Source organism: Balaenoptera borealis, assembly GCF_965194805.1.
Source record: "Balaenoptera borealis genome assembly, chromosome: 5".
Lineage (NCBI taxonomy): Eukaryota > Metazoa > Chordata > Mammalia > Artiodactyla > Balaenopteridae > Balaenoptera > Balaenoptera borealis.
The window spans coordinates 130,482,521-130,502,655 of record NC_138862.1 but is presented as its reverse complement, the minus strand read 5'-3'; the positions used below and the strand labels follow the sequence as shown (position 1 = coordinate 130,502,655).

Sequence of the window (20,135 nt, the reverse complement as noted above, 5' to 3'; positions counted from 1 at the left end):
GGGTCTTATAATACCAATCAGTGTCATTTTCTAAGATAAATGTTCTCAATATTCCAGCTCCACAGGAGAGTAAATCCTCATTCTGTCTGTTTAAGGGTGTACTGGTGGTGATAGTCTCAGTGCTAAGGTGAGCCCCCAAAGGTGGACTTCCTGTCCTGCTCCCACACAGCAGAGCTGCATTAGTCTTGGGTGGGTCAAGGTCCCCACCCTAATTGGGACCCCAGGCTTCACCTGTGCATTGACAAAGGAGCCCCATGTTTGTGCTGAGACCTCATGCAGCCCAATGAAATGATGGATCATGAGACCTGCTGTGTATAACAATTGCAGAACAGCAAAAAAAATCCTTTCCTTCCCTCAGAAGTCATGTAGGGTCAACTGGGAAAATGTAATTTCAAAACAGCCATGGGAGAGAGGCCTGAAAATTTGAACTGAAACAACTGTCAGCAATGACTTCTCCCTAATGTATTTGCTTTCTGGTTCCAAAAAACAGGCAAGCAGAATATAACTTTAACGAACACATTTAAATAGAACATAACACAATCTAAAGAAGGAATAAAAAGTGGTTCCTCAACATCTAGAGATTCAATAAGAAATGAAGCAAGGTCTAGGTGCAGCTGGCTCTGTGCGAGGATCCCGGAAGGAGCCCACCAGCTAGAGAGGGAACGGGGCCCCCTGAGAGTTCTGGGAGGGGCCTGGGGAGAAGGAGTGGCCATGGGGTCACTGTACAGGCCTGGGTGGGCTGGGCCAGCTCTCCACGTACCCATCTTTCCTCTGCACCATGCCTGGTCTTCAGAAGCCCCGGTACAAGTTTAAAGGACAGCCTTGCTTTGCCCTCCTGCTCCTACAGATAATTAATTCTGTGCAAGAAGAAATTCTGGTATATTTCCCACGTACACTTGATTAGCTTTTAGCTCTTTTAATAAAGAATTCTAATTTATATATTTCAAGTCCACACTGTGAATAATAAGCAATTAACACAATATTTAAAGAAATGGCACTTGTTTGGTTTCTTTTGTCACCACTGCTAAACAGTCAAGGACCTTGATCTATTTTCTCTTTTCACTTTAGAAGTTGAATTTCTTCTGCTCCTTATTTACTTCTTTAGCAAACACATTGGAACCTCCTGGGAAGACCCCCAGTTCTTGAGGTCAGGGTCCTGAGAGCTCCCCAGTATGGGCAGCTGCTTCATCTCCCAGCACAAGGAAGTAAGAATGACCCAGCAACTCTTCTTTGACCCCTGCCCCAGAGTGGCTCATTAAGGAAGCTGTGTCTTTATGGACCCCCTCCCCTTACTGCCTGTTACTGAAATAAGTTACTAGGTGAATTTCTTTGGCCATTCACAGCACTTGTTTCTAGTTCCTCTCTTTCCCATCTCCTTTATGGCCATGTGACCACGGGTGAATTGCGTGGTGTCTTTTCACCTGTAAATTGAGGATGATAATCTAGTTGTATGGGGAACTGTTGAGACTATTGAGAGATATCACTTACTAAATGCATTTTTCCTCCTCTCCTTCGAATCTACAGGACTGCTAAAAATGAGAGCTCTCTTTTCCAACATGAATCACAATAGTCTCTCCCTTATTAAGAAGCTTTCCTTATTCCCTAAGTAACCCCCTCCAACATTCTCTTCCATCACATCTTTGTTTGATGTGTGTGCACAATGACACTTAATTTGCTTCATTAAGGATCTCTCTTAGTATCTCTACTCTCATCCGCTTCACAGTCTAACTCTTTCAGAGATTGATGTTATAAAACAAAAGTTTATGTGAATCTAAGTTTATTGAACAATTCTGAAAAGCTTTATATTCATATAGTTTTTGGAGATATAAAATAGTTTCACCACAATAAAGAAATTAGGTTCAGAAATGAGAATTTCCCAGGTGAGGGTGTCATGTGGTCAGACCCGTAGTACACAGAGTGACTGTTGAGAGCAGAGGCAGTGGCATTGAAGATGAAAGTGCCTACCATTGCACGGGGCTAAGAGCTGCAGGTGGTCCCTTGGATGTAATGAGTCATTGTCACAATGAGAGCTGTGGGTTAGATGAAGGGAGGTTTTCTAGGGTGAAGTCTGTTATATTTTGGAATGGGCTGCAGAGAAGTCTTCCGAAGTCTTCTTATAAGGAGACCTTTAAAAGCAAGTTCAAGTTAGGTGCGTTCATTTCTCAAGTCAAGCAGCCAGACTGGTGAGCTCGTAAGGCCCCCTCCAGTGCCAGGCTTCTCCTCCGCTCTGCCTCTCCTTGTCTTCTTACTCTCTATTTTGTGTTTTTCATGTGTGTGCCTGGACTGCTTGGTACAGTGGGAAGAAGTCAGTGGCTATGATGAAAACCTGAACACCATCCGCACCTACCAGGTGTGTAATGTCTTCGAGCCCAACCAGAACAACTGGCTGCTCACCACCTTCATCAACCGGCGGGGGGCCCATCGCATCTACACGGAGATGCGCTTCACTGTGAGGGACTGCAGCAGCCTCCCCAACGTTCCAGGCTCCTGCAAGGAGACCTTCAACTTGTACTACTACGAGACTGACTCTGTCATTGCCACCAAGAAGTCGGCCTTCTGGTCCGAAGCCCCTTACCTCAAAGTGGACACCATTGCTGCAGATGAGAGCTTCTCCCAGGTGGACTTCGGGGGAAGGTTGATGAAGGTCAACACAGAAGTCAGGAGCTTTGGGCCTCTTACACGGAATGGTTTTTATCTTGCTTTCCAGGATTATGGAGCCTGTATGTCTCTCCTTTCTGTCCGTGTCTTCTTCAAAAAGTGTCCTAGCATTGTGCAAAATTTTGCAGTGTTCCCAGAGACCATGACTGGGGCGGAAAGCACATCTTTGGTGATTGCTCGGGGCACGTGCATCCCCAATGCAGAGGAAGTGGACGTGCCTATCAAACTCTACTGCAACGGGGACGGGGAGTGGATGGTGCCCATCGGGCGCTGCACCTGTAAGCCTGGCTATGAGCCTGAGAACAGCGTGGCCTGCAAGGGTAAGCCCTGAGGCTCTTGAGGCCTCTACTTCCTGCCCTCCTGGGGCAGGGCCGAGTCAGCAAAGGTCCCTGCCTCCAGCTCGGGATCATAAAGGAACAAAAGAGCCTAATGGCTTCTTCTAAAGTTCTGGGGGGAAACTCCATCTCCAGTGCTAGGCCTGATGATTTTCCAGTTGTGTTCAACTGGATATCCATATTTATGGTGGGGGGAAGAGATGAGGAGAATTCCAAATGGTGGATAATAACTTAATAACCTCTCAGGTATATTTAGTTTTGGGGACACTGGCACTCATATTCTCTTTCTCTCTCTCTCTTTCTCCCCCTTTCAGACACACAGACACACACACAAACCCACACACCTGCATCCAGTCCAGCCCCGTGCTCTGAGGCGTGGATTATTTGGGTTGTCATAGATAAGTCACTCAAGGGTAACTGAGAAATGACTGAATTTGGAAAATATTTTCGTTCATTTCAGTCCAGCTCCCACAGCACTCAGCTTGGTACCGAACCCATGTAGCTCATTAACTCAAAGCCCCCTGGCTTGGTTGTCTTCCTCCAGGGTCTCAGTGCCAGGCTCTGGGGCAGGAATGGGGTCTAGCGTTAGTAGGTCCTGGAAGGAGATGAAGCTGTTGGAATCGGGGTGGGACAGTACTGTGTGTTCTATTACCTTTGCTTTGGGATGATACAGAGTGATGGCGACTGTGCAGATGGGGGTGTCAGGGTACCCTGTGCTCACATTGACCCTCCTCAGTCCAGGAGAGCACATGTGCAATACATGGCAATAAACGTGCTGAACTGGCTTGAGACTCGATCTTCTCTGGGAGTTAATAGAGGGGTCTAGAGGGTCCATGGCTCGTCTGTTGCCTGAGTACATGGAAGCTGAACAGGAGGGAATCCAAAGTTGGGGAAGAGAAGATTGTTTTCCTTTATCTTTTGCTTGTGGCTTTCAAAGCTTCAGATTCTTTCAAGAGCAAGGCTTCCCATATGGACCTCAGAAACCACCTTGACCCTAACTCCTTACTAGGGTTGCCCCAGTCCTTGGGGACAAGATGGAGGTGGGGGGGGCTGTGGTTGCTCCTTCTTCTCCATCATGAGCCTCATGCCAGCTGTCCCCCATCATCATCCCCACTCTGCCTGAGCATCAGAACATCCCTTGCGTGTCTCCTTCCCCACTTACCTCGCTCGCCAAACAACACCTGCAGGCAAAGCACCGGGCACAGGATTGCTAATGCCCACCTGCTCTGCGATCCTTTGGACTCAGCTAATTGCCTGGGCTGGGGCACTCACACAGCCTTTCTGAGGCCTGCTGAGAGCGGAGAGCTGTGCCTTTGTGTCTTTATTGGGTTTCTTGGTTATGGTACCCATGATGGATGATGTGGAAACTGGGGGGAGAGAGTGCCAGATCAAGTGATGAATCAACGCAGACAGGTTTAAAACCAACCCAGCCTGGTCCCACAGCGCTCCTCTTTGTCCCATTGTTTTGGGGTGGGAGGGAGGTGCCCTCTTGGGCATGTGTCAGGGTCTGAGTGGAGACCCAGGCCCCAGGCTGAGTTCTTAAAGGCGCAGATGCGGCAGCTGCCTGGCATGCTCGCAATAGCACGGGTGATTTCTCCAGGCTTCAAAGGGTTGCCACACTGCACTTGCTGGCTGGGGCCCTCTTGTTTCCTATTATTTCCTGAGCAGAACGGCAGGAACCAGAGCAAGCATTGATTGGTTCTGATTTAATTGGGACTCTGGGAACAGCCTCTCATTTCTCTGGGCTAATTGGAACTTTTCTCTTTTGGGGGGTTCTTGTGTCCCCGTTGCTTGTCCGTCACCTCCTGTGGTTGTCCTGGGAGGGCCTATGGGGACAAATATGTAAATCCAAGTGGTTACTTTCCATCCTCCTTACTCAGCCCCACCTTCCTCCCGACTTTTGGTGGATGTTCCTGATCTAGAGCTGTCATGAACCTGACCTGACTTCACAAACTACTTGTTGCAAACTCACTGGAACCTGGAGGAGATGGGGAGCCCAGGACATCATCACTTTGCCATTTCAGAGGCACAGGCAGCCACATTTTGGTGGCATTTCTAAGAGCAGAGAGTGGCAAGCCAGGCGGCATCATGGGTCCTGCAGCCCAGCGGCCTGGCTGAGCTCAGTGCCCTAGAAAGGCAGAAAAGCACCTTTTCTTCTGTCTCAAGAACTTTAAGCTGAATCTTCCAAATTCTTTGACCTTGGCTCTGCTGGTAACCCGGGCTTGATGGCTGAGCCTGACCTCCCTCCCCAGGGCTCATAGCAAGGGGCTGCCCGGGGAGGTAAAGGAGCCTGGGGCATAGATGGTGATCTTGGGAGGATTCTGCACCCTTTGGATGGGGATGGGCAGTGCACGGTGAGGTACTTGTAACTAGTCCTTGGGGTGTATCTTCAAGAGAAGGTGCTCAATTCATTTTGGATGCTCATGCTGGGGGGTGTCAGGTGGGCACTGTGGCCCTTCACAGCAGTTCTGGGGTGGCTTGCCTAGTACAGGCAATTCTCCTGAGGCAAGAAGCATGGAGATTGGTGGATGCAATAGAGACCTGTAGGTGAGAAAGTCTTGTGAGTCTCCAACAGCTGTCCCGGTAGGACTGGAGAAAGAAGGCAAGCTGCTCTCTCCCAATACAGCCCTGAGAATTGATGCCCTGGAGATGCCCGGCTGGGAGAAACCTGGATGGTTCTGTGATTCACAGTTATGTTGATCTGATTAACTTTCTTTTCCGGATATTTGAATCTGAACCTCTGCATGTGTCGAATCTATGGGGTGACAGAAAGAATATCTTTTGTATTGTTTTTCTGGCAGTTCAGACTTTCATCACAGGCAAGAATCTTATTCTGACTTTTCGCTTTGCATCTGCTAAACCCTCTCCTGTCAAAGACATGGTGACCAGTTTCTTGGTTTTGCAGAGGCATCTGGGGACCAATTAGGCAGCTCAACCAGCAAAGAGTGGTCCTGGCCTAGGGCTGTTCCTGTTGTGAGGAGGGAAGGTGCTGGAAGGAGGGGGTGGCAAGCAGAGGAAGCCGTAAGAGGAGCTTGCACATCAGGCTGTGCAGCAAGCGGCTCACACACTTTCTAGAGGTCTCCATGGCCCAAGGCCTGTTCCGGACTCATCCTTTCTGCACACATAGGTTGGACTGATCAGGCAGAATCACAGCAGCCTGTTGACCCCACCAGTGACTCTGACCCCATCATGCATTTATGTCTGTGAAATTGTTAATTACTAGGAAAATGGCCCATATGCTCCACTTTCAAGTTTTATGCTCTTAGTTTAGCAGATTAATGAGAAATCATGGCTTTGTCTTTCCCCACCTGCATGCCTTCCCTGCTCAGGTTGATGGCTAAGTCCATTCTCTTTGTGAGTCCCTGTAGCCTAACTGTCCCTGGGCCAGGGAGGCCAAGAGCTGGTGCTTGGCAAGCTCCCTCTGTGCTGTGGAGCCTAAAATGTTGCATCAGCTAAAGTTGGTCTCAGGGGTCAGCTAAGATCATTCCAACTCTGGATGTTGGCAGGGCCTTGGCAGCTCCTGAAGAAGGACAGAGCTGTTCTCAGCTGTTCTCTGTCCCTCGCTTGGTGTCTCTTCTGCCCCTTAGCATCCATCAAAGGCCTGCCTTGGGCCCTACAACCTCATGGGCACTGTCTGTGCAGCCCTTCCCCCCCGCCCCCTGCCCCGCTCCTCGGCCACACTTCCCTGCCCCTCCCCCAGGTCTCTTCTTCCCTCCTTCCCTCCCTCCAAATGGGGACTCTTTTCCTTGGTAATTTCCCACCTACATGTAAATTCCTTCATGCCTGGAAACCCAAGGGACATTTTGAACCTTTCAACAGTTTCGACACCTTTGTCAACCTGAGCAGCCGAGATGAGCCAATCTATAAGCCTGGGGGAGTCAAGACAAAAAATCTGCAGGGTTAGAAGGGGGAGAAAAATGTGTCTAATTTAGCTCCTCTTGGAAAAAAGAAGTTTCTGGGCCTATTTCCACCTCCCTTCATCCTGGGTGTCGAAAGAGAAACTAGGGGCCTGTCAGAGCGCGCGCGCGTGCGTGTGTGTGTGTGTGTGGTGCTGTGCTGGTGGCTGCATTCAGGGGCACTGAGGAACCTTTTCTGCTCTTCTCTCTGGCCCATCAGCTGTTGGCTGGCGACTGAGAGGAAGGCCACAACCTAGACGCCTCCTCTCAAGCCCCAGGGAGACCCGCTCTGCTCAGGGCTGGGGGAGGCCAGGGTCATTAACACCGCAGCCCTGTAAGATGAGCTTCATGATAGGATTGCCCAACGGGCTACTTCATTGAGAAACCTCTCGGGCCTCCACGGTGGCCCTGCCCAGCGCCCTCCAGAGAGGCCTCCTATGTAATTGGCTGGATGTAATGGGCTGTGACACCAGCATGAGCAACAGTAAACAGAGCTGGAAGGATGCCCTCTGCCTCACCGACTCCAGCACACGGGGCAGGGGTGCGTGGTCCCAGACTCTGGTGGCGGCAGGGGACAGCAAGGAGAACAGGGGAGAGGGGAAGCTCTGGGTTCCAAACCCCCTTGTGCTCTGCATCGCCCCTTCTGCTTTTGAAGGACAGGGGTAGAAGCACCCAAATACAAGCAATCATGATTCTCCCAGGTCAGTGCTAGCGTAAAGAGAATGTTCTGGGCATGATAGCTGTCCTGGGTAGAAGTCCATGACTTAGTAAATATTATCAAAGATGATGACGAAGGCACCATACAGTCATTATTGAGTCGGTGTGGGCAGTGGAGACATCACGGGGTGAGCAGTTCAGCTGGGGCCCTGGGCCCACCACTACTGCCCCATGAAGAACCATCGAGCCTGAAACAGCCCAAGCCGGGGGGTGGCGGTGAGGGTGGGGTTGGGAGTGGGCAGGATACGGAGAGACCATCTATTCTGACTGCCTCATTTATCCATGGAGAGAGGGCGGCCAGAGAGCATCTCTGGATACCAATCCAGGGAGCCCTGTTGGGTAATGTCAGAGCTGGGATCAGACCCAGGTCTGGGAGGCCACCATCTGCCTCTGCTTCCGAGTCTGGTTTTTGTTGAAATTAACCGTCCTTGGACGCACAACATGTGCTCCAGGAATATCCACCCCCTCTCAGCTGTTTTCCCATGGACGCTTTCTCTGTGTCTGTGTCGTCCCCTGTTTTATCTTGGGTCCAGGCGCTCCGTGGAGCTGTGCTCTACGGTCATACATTTCCGCACCGTACAGCACAGGGCTCCACGTTGACTACCCGCATCTTCTTTTTAATCTTTCTGGGAGCAGTACCATCTCTGCAGATGTTCTGACATGTTGACGTGCCTGTGAGCCATCCAGAGGGGCATGGCATCTGGGCGGGGGTGGGGTGGGGTGGTGGTGACACCAAGCTCCCCGGGAAGGGTGAGGTCTAAGGCTTTGTGCTTCCAGAAGAGGACGGGGGGGACGGCAGGGCTGTGGGCTGGAGGCCTGACTGTGTCTCTGTAATCGGCATCAAGGAACAGCATGGGCCCCGAGGGCTGAACCCGGGCCCAGGCAGCGCTGTGGTCAGACTTGCCCCGTTTGCTTCCTGCCCCCAACTCTCTCTGGAGCTGGACAGCCCCTGTATGCAGAACCTGAGCACACACATCTGCACAAACTTCCTTGCCTGGAGGGTGAATCACCACTTTTGAGTTTGAAGCATGGAGATGAAAACTCCCGCTGAATGTGAGCTTGCCTGGAGCTGGGACCCTCCGTTCTGGACCACAGGAGCTCTGATGGTCTGAGCTCTGTTTCCAGTGCTTTGGCCCGTTGACAAGCTGTGTTGACAGCGCCCTAATGCTCCTGGGCCTCAGTTCTCTCTCAAGGCAGCGGGGTGAAGAGCCCGAGAAGAGTCAGCTCAGGGCAGCTGCAGATGGTGAAGGAATGCATCCTGTTCACACACCGCCAGAAGCAAGCCTTATTTTGCCAACAGGGCCATGGCAGGGACATTGAGAGAGGGACACCCTGGCCTTTCCCTAGGGGAGGGGTCTCTGTCTGCAGATATCCTGTCTGTACTGTCCTTGCTGGCTAAGAGCTGGAGTACCAGTTACCTGGTCAGGCAGCTGCAGCTGAGCCTTCCACTTTTGTTTTAAGGGCCAGTTAATGAGGTAGGGCAGGAAAGCCCCAGGGAGATGTTGCTTAGCACAGAGGAGTATGCCTCGATCTGCCTGGGGCCCCGGGAGCTATCCTGTATGACAGAGAGCATCTTGCCTTCCTGTGTGCCCAGCCAGCCTGCCACGCGAGGCGTCTGTGCAGCTGCAGGTGTGCTGGGTTCACCCTCTCGTGTGTGTGTGTGTGTGTGCGCACGCGCGGGCACGCTCACCGCCCAAGAGGTCGGGAGGAAATCAGCTCGGCTACGTCAGGCCCTGGAGAGGTTGGCGAGGGTAAGGAGGCGCTGTGGGGAACCTCAGGAGGCTTCTTGGAATCACAGGACAGGAATTTAGGGCCACGGAGGGCCAGGAGCAACCCTAACAAGGGTTTTCATTGAGGGTGGGACCCGGTCAGGAGAAGGGCTGGAGCAGGCCCTTCAGGTTCTGGCTTGTCCCTGGCCTCTGTCTGGAATAGCCCACCAACGCTGTGGGCACATAGTGCCCCTAGTGGGGGCTGGAGTTACTTGGTCTTCAGGTATGACCCTTGGGGCCTGCTCAGGTCACCTCCTTGCAGGCCTTGACAGTTCTGGCCTCCCATTCCTCAGTCTAGTTGGATTCTACTAGAATGGAACTGTCTCTATGCTCATTCTTTCTCTAGTTTCTTATTGGACACCTACTGTTGCCAGGCCCTTTATATTTATACACTCAGATGAAGCGATTATACTTCTGAGACTCTGCTAGATTCTTGGCTCTTAGAAAGTGCTTGCAATATCCAGAGGGCAAGGGGACCACAAGTGGCCTATGGAGGGTGGCCCCTCCCAGCTAGGTAAGGCCTCTAAGCCCGCCAGATGACACGTACTTTGCTTTCCCACAGTGGTCCCCCAGTCTGCTCTTAGACACTACCAGTGATGGGACACTCTGACTTCCTGAGGCAGCCTGGTTCATCACGGAGCCCTTCTTTCTAGGACTGAAATGAATCAGGGGCCCATTGCTCTTGTTCCTGGGTTGGAACTTTTAAGCAAATCTCCCTTATTCCAAGTTACCTTTCATTGTTGTTATTTTTTAAATGCTTTGAACAGGTAGGACATATGAAATTAAGTTTCCCTTTGACTCTGGTCCTGTTCAGGTCCCTCACTGTTTTAGTTTCTGATATTCTCTTGCCAATAGAGTCCATGCATTTGCACACCCAGAATGTAGACAAGTCCTTTCCTCATCTGCACACGGCTTACTGCACAGGGTTTTTCACCTAGTTCCACACCCCCCCCCTTTCTTACTTAACAATGAAAGTTAGCAGTAGTTTGGTTGGTTGTATTACCTAGAAATCTGGCCTCTTTCTTTCCAATGATTGTGTAATATTCCACTGGATGGTTGTACCTTTATTTAATTGGCCCTTCATTTATGTACATGTAGGTTGCATCCTGTGTTTTGCTATTTCTAAACAATGTTTCAGCAAACATCCTTGTGCCTTCATCTTCGCACTTAGGAGTGAGCATATCTGTGAGATTAATTAATTAATTAATTAATTCAATGAATATTTATTGAGGACTTTCTGTGTGCCACGGACTTTTCTAAGAGCTAAGATGTAGCAAGTTCTTAGAAGTAAAATTGCTGAATCAGAGTATATAAATTTTTAATTTTGATAGATATTCCCAAATAGTCCTCCAAAAAAGGACATTTTCTTCCAATTTTTGCTCCCACCAACAATGTATGAGGGTTCCTGTTCCCCATACCTTTGCCAAGATAATAAAATATCAATTGTTTTTATCTTTGCCAATCTGATAGATGAAAATTGGCTTCCCACTGTGGTTTCAGTTTCCATTTGTCTTGCTATGAGGGGCATTGAACATGGCAAAGTTCCATAAATTGCCCTGTTTGTGGGTTGAGACGCAAGTGTTCCTATGTCACGCATCATTACATTAGGTGGGTTTGCACTTGGCAGTCAGTTTGGAGTGTGCTCACTCCACGATGTGGTCTACCCTTCACTCTCCTCTGGTCCCTTCCCTCCTGCCCTTCATCCCACCCTTCATGCATTCTTTGCCCATCTCTAGCCTCAGGACATTTGGGCCCGTGCTGTGCACCTATTTCAGTGTTTCCTGACTGTGGTAGGGGAAAGGAGAACAGGTGGGACAGGACAAGAGCCGGTGCTGATGCAAAAGGGCCATGCCACCCTTCTGGCCAGTCTCAGGAAGGCTGGCCAAGCCCGGTTTGGGGGGAAACACACCTCGCTTTTCCCATCCTTCTTCTCCTGCCCAGGGCCTGTTCTGGGCTCCCTGCTCCCCTTCTTGCAGCCCTGCTCTGCCCCATGCATCCCTCAGCTCTCACCCTTTGCCCAGTCCCTCCAGCTGGCATCGCTTCCTTTTACTCTCCCAGCTTACCTCTGGGGCCTCGGGGCTCAGCTCACCCTGGTGACTCCCACTCCACTGCCCCTTCTTAAGTCACCAGCCCTCAGCCGGTGCCTCTTCCAGCCTCCTCTTCATTTCTTCTGCAGCCTCTCACCCTCACTAGACCTGCCACCCCTTCCGCAGCAGCCCTGAATGTGTCTCAGTCCCATCCCTGACCAGGTGTCCTTGCCCAGCCTGCGGAAGCCCCAGGCCTACTTCTGCCAGTGGGCGTTGTCTTAGCCCTGGGCTGCGGCTCACTGCCTCATTCTCTTTTTGGTTTTGTCTTCTACTCTGCAGCAGTTCTTTCTCTCTGGGGCCATGGACTTCCCACCTCTCCTACTAGCCTCAGCCTCCCTCTCCCCTCTTCCTTACTCCCCATCTCCCCTCTCCTCTCCTCTCCTCTCCACTCCTCTCCCCTCTCCCCCTCCTTTCCATCTTTACTCCCTCCCTTCCTTCCTCACTACTTTTCAGTTTAAATATATTCAGGTTAAAAGGTGAGTCAGCTTAAAAAAAATAATAAGTTAAATAATAAATTAAAAAACCTGGCATGTAGATATGGCAAAAAGCAGTAAAGATAATATGCAAATGACTGATGTTTAAAAAACTGCTGACTTGCCCCGTTCACCTAGGTTAAGAAAGCAGCCTGTAAGCTCTGAAGGGCAGTCCCACACTCCATTGTCAGATCATGCTGACGGCTCTGATTCGGGTACAGAGCAAACTTCTCTGGACTGGCTTTCAGCTTGCATTGAGGCACTAGTGCAGCGTGGCTATCATTTATAGAGCACTCATATGTACCGGCTGCTCTGCCAAATTCCTTTCCTGCATTATCTCTTAAATCTTCACTGTAGCCCTATGAAGTACATACAATCATCATGCTCGCTTTTCAGTTGAAGATACTGAGGCACAGAGAAGCTAAGTAGCTTTGCCGAGGTCATGCAACGTAGGACTCTGAGGCCTGGCTGATAACTCTTATTCTGTATTCCTCTGCCAGCTGGAGAAGAGCAATATTTACTTAGGGGCAGACCTGTGTTTTGTGATGGGAGCTAGGGCGTCAGCGTCCCATGTGGACTGAGATATAAGCCTTCCCTAAGGTACCCAAAGAAAAGCCATCAGAGTTTGATCAGCATTTTCCATTGGCTAGGTATGAACCAGGAGGTTCATGGAGGGACCATGCTCACGGCAAGAATGAGTCAAAGACACACCCCTCCGGCTCCATGGTCAGCCCAGCTCTCACCCTTCTCCTCCCCAAGCTCCCTACGGGCAGGGCCACCCCTGATGAGCCTCTGTGTCCCAAATGCCTACACTGTGCCATCTGTGAAATGAGAACCAAACAAAACACATTGAAAACAAAATTGGTGGAAGCAGGATGTGAGCTGAGGAGGAAGAAAGGCTTTGCAAGTAAGTCAGACAGAGGAAGACAAATATCATATGATATCGCTTCTATGTGGAATCTAAAAAAAAAAAAAAAGTGATACAAATGAACTTATTTACAAAACAAAAGCAGACTCACAGACTTAGAAAACAAACTTACGGATACCAAAGGGGAAAGATACTGGGAGGAGTGGGGAGAGATAAATTGGGAGTTTGGGATTGACATGTACACACTACTATATTTAAAATAGATAACCAACAAGGACCTACTGTATAGCACAGGGCTCAATATTGTGTAAGAACCTATATGGGAAAAGAATTTGAAAAAGAATAGATACATGTATATGTATAACTGAATCACTTTGCTGGACGCTGAAACTAACACAACATTGTTAATCAACTATACTCCAATATAAAATAAAAATTAAAAAAAAAAAATGTTTAAGAAAACATCTCAGCTGAACTGGGCAGTGTAAACTCCGAACAAACCAGGCAGGAACGGAGTGCGAGTCCGATGACAAGGCGTGCACTCGGAGAGGTGACGATGGCAGAACCAGATGGAGGAAGTAACCAGTGATGACAGAGGCCTTGTCTGTCTGTTGTCCAATAGAGTGACACGTTGTACACACACAGGCACACACAGAAGAAAATCAACAGAACGGTTTCAAGCCCATACATCATGAAACCCTTTTGCTAAAATTTGGTGATAATGTGTCAGTTTGACAGAGGACATAAGGTCAGTGTAACGTGTGTGCTTCAAGCAGAAAATGACAATCTGCTCTTTGCACAAGATGGATAGAGCTTCTCATTGAAATTGTATGGAATATGCAAGAACTCTGCCAAATCATGAACTTGGCAAAAATGTACCTGTTCTGTGAATTAGGCAATTGGACGGTTTCTGTTGGGTTTCTGGGTCTGTCACACACATGCCTGTGTTGATCCGAATGTGGAGGCCCTTGTGACTTGGGCTTCTCTTCTCTCACTGGTTCTGTTTGTCTTCCCCTCTGCATCTTTGGCCAAATTGTCTCTCCCCTGTTTTCCTTTTTTTTCTTTTCCTCCATTTATTCTAGTCTTTTGTCTATCTTCTCTCTGGAGTTGATTCGAAAAGAGAGAAAAGAGAAAACACATTCCATTGGTAGAATTTTAATGAATGGATGGCTAATTCCATTCATTTTATTTTTTTTCCTCTAGGAAACTGTTTAGATGCAAATTGCAAGGACAAATGCATTTTTTCATATAGGAAAATATAGGAAATCAATGTTTATCAGTGAAATCAATTGCAAATATTACGAGTAATTTTTGTCATCAAAATTATGAATATGTAATCACACGTGTTGATAATAAGGTTATTTTTTAAAAAGAACATAGCTTTTAAAAAAAATGTCTTTGTAGAATGCCCTGCTTCTCTCTTCTCATTTCTTTATTTTTCTGGAACACACTCTACTGCTTTCAGCTTCTTCAGCCCCATTCTTCATTATTCCTGGCTTATGAGAATTCTTTCAAACTTCCTTTTTTTCCTAACATCTTTTAAATCTTTCAGTCCAGCTACTAGTTAAGAACCAGTTACCACAGCCGTTTGTGGTTTAACATACCCAATCAGAGTGACAGATGTAACCTTTCAGGCTGACAGCTGCCCTCCCCTCTTGTAGGTAGCTCTAACCCGCTTACCTAGCCCACTTACCTCAGAATTTCCTCATGCAAACTCAGTTATTTGGGAGAGTGTTTCACCTTCGGGGACTGGACTTTCCACTCCCCTTTGCTCTGAACCCCGTCAGGGGGCACTTACTGCCCCTCCTTGCCCACTTGTAGAGTCTAAATGTGAACGCACCGTCCCAACGCGGGCAGCAGCCCCCTCCCCTTTGAGGACTTGCTGCAGCCTTGGGGGCAATGGATGTGCTCCCCAGGGAGCTGACAGCATCAGCACACTAGCCAGCTGGACATCCATACCCCCACGTCTTCCTGACCAGGAGGAGGGAGAGGTGGCCGGACATCCTGACCCCCCGGGTCCTCTCCCTGCCCTGGTTCCCCCTGATGGCCAGTCCTCTTCTGGCCACCACCACCCCCAATGTCCCCAGTCTCCTTTCCCGCCCGTAGCTGTGTGCCGGCCCTTCCTTCTGGGCCACAAAGGCTCTCTAGACAGACATTGTGTGCTGTTTGCCAACACGGGGGCCCGGGTACACAGAGGGGGCGAGGGAGAGGCCAGCTGCTCTCTCCTTTCACACAGACCTTTGCTTTCTCCCTTTCAGTCTCCCCCTGGCTCTCTGTCTTTGAACGTGCATACAAAAATAAAAAAAGCAGTTGCTAATTAGAGCCAGAGAATGAGAGCGAGCCTGGAAGAGGGAGGTAGCGGAGGGGCCAGCTCCCGTGCAAATCAACCAGGGAGGAAGGGCAGGGGGGCCCCTGAGGGGCTTGGGAGGGATAGTTTGTCAAAATAAGCAACAACGCTTCTTCAGAATAGCAAAGAGGGATCTTGTCTTAACCTCCCGTCCTAAAAGGGGAGGAAAGGAGAAATGACAGAGTTTCTTGTAAACTCCCACTGCTGGTGTCCATCTACCCTTCTCATCTTTGTCCCTCTCTCAGTAGCCCCCGTAAACAATAGTATCTGTTTGGGGGACATTTAAGTGTATCCTTTTATTGGTCATTTTTGTTCTGGCTGATAGAGAATGCGGGATCACTGGCTGAGAGGGGAGCCCCCTTACGGAGGAGCCACTGAGTCATCAGGAAGCCCCAGCTTGGAAAACATCCTCTGACAAATCAAGGCTCTCTGTCAGGGCTTTTTTCTCACCCAGTCCTGTTCTTGGTTCACCAGGCAATTTCTTTTCCCAACCCCATGTCATTAAATTCGCCAAAAGCAAAAGCAGCCCTGATGCCCGGTGCCGAAGGGCTAGATGCCTGGTGGATGGCTAAGGGGACAGCAGCCGGTGTCAGGACAGGACCCAGCTCCGACTGGAGATCTTTGAACCCACTGCAGGCTCACAGAAGGTTCCAGATACCACAGCAGTCAGGGCCTGGGGGCACCGATCTGGCAGTTCTTCTGTGGCTTAGAATGGCCCCATGCTTCAAGGGGCCAGGATCACTCTGAAGGCTTGGAGGTGCCCGGGGGGACTGGCTTTGGAGAACTGGCAGTCACAGGGAGGGAGGGTTACCTGGTGACTCGGCCTGTCTAGAGATGCAGTTTCTCCAGGCATATGGTGAACGAAGTGATGATGCAGATATATAAAGGTTTTGACGTCAGTGCCCTGTGCATTGAAAAAAATGAGGTAATTTTCTGAAAAGGAGAACAGTGGAAGCCTCATCGTGATACACATTGGTACTAACTAGTCAGGAAGGAAGAAAGGAAAAGGAAATAGAACATGGAAAGCAAAGACTATAGCTAGCTCATTTTCTTCCACTGGTGGCTGTTTCAGGTGATGGCTACGTGTGAGAAGAGAGACCCCACTGGAATCTATTGGGAACATCCTCCAGTTCTGGGCTGAGGTCTCAAAATGAACTTTTCCAGAGTCCATATGCAGTGGACTGTCTGTAGCACACAACTCAATGTAGCTCGTCTTAACCCTGCCCAAGGACTCCTCTGGAAAATAAGGGCTTGAATCCATCTCCCATGCAACTAGCCAGACCACAAAGCTGTCAAGAAAACAGCCATCGATGGGTAGTTGTCAAGAGCTGGCGGCAGGAAGCTTGGGTTGTTCTGTCCTGGCTCTGTGTTTATGAGCAGAATGACCTCTCTGGGCTCAGTATCGTGTTAAGTGGTTTTATAACACTGTGTTAAGTGGTCTTCTAACACTGGGCTCGGGCTGGCAGTGAAGACACCATGAGGATCTCTGCCTGGGTAGAGTTCAGCCAAGATCTTGGCACTTTGCAAGGGTTCAAAAACGGATGCTGATATTATCAACATTTTATTATTAAATAAGCCAGAGGATAATTTTCTATCTATCTATGGGGCTGGTTCTCTTGAGGTGTATGAGAATTGTGGAAAGGATGTGGTACATTTACAGAGATCTGGTAAATATTAAGAAGGCTTAGATAACATGATCTGGGTCATGGGTACATAAACTAGTTTAGAGTCTAGATGACCCATCTAGTTATAAGTGGATATGAGTTTAGAGTCTCTGTGGAAGCCACCCATCTAGTCATAAGTGGGCATGAGTTTGTCCAGTTTCTCATTGCAAAATTAACTTTTTAAAATTCTTTTTTACATTTTTCAGTAACTTTAAATTTTATTTAAAAAAATTATCATACAGAAAATTTAACTTATTTTGTTGGACCGTTTTATGAACTTTAACACATGTATAGATTTGTGTAACCTCCATAAAAATTAGGAAACAGAAGAGCTGCCTTATGCTTTCCCTTTATCTCCATTGCCTCCTCCCATCCCCCACCCCTGGCAATCAGTGATCTGTTCTTCATCACCGTTATTTTGCCTTTTAAAATGGAATGATACACTGTGCCAACTTTTTGAGACTGGCTTCTTTCACTCAGCATAATGCCTGTGAGATTCATCTTAGCTGCTGTTTGTGTCAGTAATTTGTTCCTTTTCATTGCTGAGTAATATTCCATTTTATGGATGCACCATAGTTTTGTGTACCTATTCACCTGCTGAAAAACATTTCGATTGTTTCCAATTTTTGGCGATTACATATAGTTGCTATAAACGTGCAGGTACACGTTTTTGTGTAGACATACATTTTCATTTCTCTAGGGTTAATACCCAGGGGAGGGATTGTTAGGTCATATTAAAATGGGATGTTTTACTGCCAGGCTGATTTTCAGAGTGGCTGTACCATTTTACATTACCAATAGCAATTGTTCTGCATCCTTGTCAGCTTTTGGTATTATCAGTATTTTTTATTTTAGTCATTCTAATTAGTATGTCATGGTATTTCATGGTGGTTTTAATTTTCATTTCTCTAGTGAATAATGATGTCGAATATCTGTCATGTGCTTATTTGCCATCTCTTTATACTCTTTGGTGAAGCGTCTATTCAACATTTTTGCCCAAGTTTTAATTAGGTTATTTGTTTTCTTACTATTGAGTTTTGAGATTTCTTTGTATATTTTGGATACAAGTAGTTTTGTTGAAAGTGCGATTTAAAAATATTTTCTAGTTTGTAACTTGTCTCTTCTTTCTCTTAACAATGTCTTTTACAAAGCAAACATTTTTAATATTGATGAAATCCAATTTATCCATTAAAATTTTTTTATTAAAGATTGCATTTTTAGAGCAATTTTAGGTTCAGAGCAAAATTGAGAGGAAAGTACAGGTTTTCCCCATATACCCCCCTGCCCCACATGGGCATAGCCTCCCCCATTATCAACATCCCCCGACAGAGTGGCATATTTGTTACAACTGATGAATCTACACGAACACATCATAATCATTCAAAGTCCATAGTTTACATTAAAATTCACTCTTGGTGTTGTACATTCTGTGGATTTGGACAAATGTATAATGACATGTCCATCATCATAGTATCATACAGAGTACTTTCACTGCCCTAAAAATCATCTGTGCTCTGCCTGTTCATCCCTCCCCACATCCATCCCCTGGCAACCTCTGATCATTTTACTGTCTCCATAATTTTGCCTTTTCCAGAATGTCATACAGTTGTAATCATGCAGTATATAGCCTTTTTTAATTGTCTTCTTTCACTTAGTAATATACGTTTAAGTTTTCTCTAGGTCCTTTTTATAGTTTGACAGCTCATTTCTTTTGAGAGCTGAGTAATACTCCACTGTCTGGAGAATTTATCCCTTTTTTCCCAATTTATCCAACCAATTATTTTTTCAATTGTTCCAGGACAAGAATCATATTTTTGGTATCATGTCCAGTAATTCTTTGCCCAACCCCAAGTCACAAAGATTTTCTCCGAATGTTATCTTCTGGAAGTTTTATAGTTTTGTATCTTTAGGTCTATGATCTGTTTTGAGTTAGCATTTGTTGGAAGTATTTGTTGGAGGTTCAGGTTGAAGGTCATTTTATTATTACTTTGCCTGTGATGTCTAGTTGTTCCAGTACCAGAGATGACTCCTTCACCTCCTCCAAGGCTTTATTTGAATATTATCTTCTCAGTGCCCCCCACCCTGACCACCCTACTCGCAGTGTAGACCACCCTCAGCAGCCCTCCTGTCTCCCCTACCTCACACTCATCATCTCTAAATAGTGTATAACTTATTGGTTATGTGTATTATCTGTCTCTCCTCAGTAGAACGTGGGCTACATGAGGGCAGGGATACTTTGAGGGTGTGTGAAGGTCTGCTTGTTAACTGATGTGTCCTGAGTGATTAATAAGAACCGGACGCACAGAGATGCTGGGCTCCCTCAGGGCACACGGCTGCAGAGGGAGAAGGTGCAGGGGTGGCTGGCGGAAGCTCCCAGGCCAGGTCAGATCACAAGTGAGCTGTCCGGAGCCCTGCCTCCCACGTTCATCAGGCAAAACAGGTTTGTCAAACACTCCACCCTGAGCTCTCCTCTCACCCACCCGCCCACTGTATTATTTGAGGCCAGTAAGAACGTAAGCAATTAAACCATTTTTTTCTATGTCTTAAAAGTATTTGTTCCGTGAAACTTAAGCTTTATCCCTTTTTCACCCTTACACCCCTTGAAAAAAAAGAAAGTGCTCTAATGCCCTGGGAAAGTGATCTTAAATTCTAATCAGTCCTCAATCCTGGGTGTTGGAAGCCATTCAGCGATGAGGCAATTGGCAGGGCAGGGGTGCACGGGGAAAGCTATTTAGGAGGCAGAGTCGGCTAAGATGCAGGTTTCACCTGGCTGGACAGTCTTCCGTTCCAGTGAAGAGGCTTAATTTATCAGGGCGGAGGCCCAGGGAATCCGAGAAGCAAACAGTACGAAGATATGGAGATGGCAGAAGAAAAGAGGGCAGCTTAGATGAACTGGGGTGGGGGACTTAGTGGGTTCCTGTCCTCCATAATGGAGCCCCTCTCCATGCTGTCCTTACCTTGAGTCCCAGCATCACTCACTCTCTCCAGTGGCAGGTGGAAGGAGTGTATGGTGCTGTGTCTCCCTGGGGTCGGCTCTGGAATTTCTATATAGGAGGGGTTTGGGGCCATGGCTTGGTTGGATGGGAGGGGAGGGAGCTGGCTGGGCACTTGAAGGCTGCGTTTGTACAGCAGTCTCACTGTTCTTAAAGGGGATGTTAATTTGGAGTGCAGGACGCTGATGGGAACAGGAAGGGAGGGAGCGTCTGTTGGGACCTGGCTGCAGAAGGAGCTGGTCCTTGCCTGCCTCACTGCAGAGGAATCTGCCCCATAGATACCACCCATCTCCCGCCCCAAGGTGGAACCCTGCTCTCTGATGATCTC

General features: G+C 48.1%; 1 protein-coding gene across 3 annotated transcripts in view; it reads left to right on the top strand.

Annotated features, from left to right (window-relative positions):
* The window catches only part of EPHB1 (EPH receptor B1), a 428,732-nt gene that overhangs the window by 160,448 nt on the left and 248,149 nt on the right, over positions 1-20,135 (top strand). For 2 of the 3 annotated variants that reach the window (XM_082393426.1, XM_082393427.1), the window contains exon 3: positions 2,297-2,978. The exons of the other annotated variant lie outside the window; for it this stretch is intronic. In XM_082393426.1, the coding sequence (XP_082249552.1) occupies positions 2,297-2,978 (682 nt within the window). The remainder of the gene's footprint in view (positions 1-2,296; positions 2,979-20,135) is intronic. 3 annotated transcript variants of the gene reach the window in all.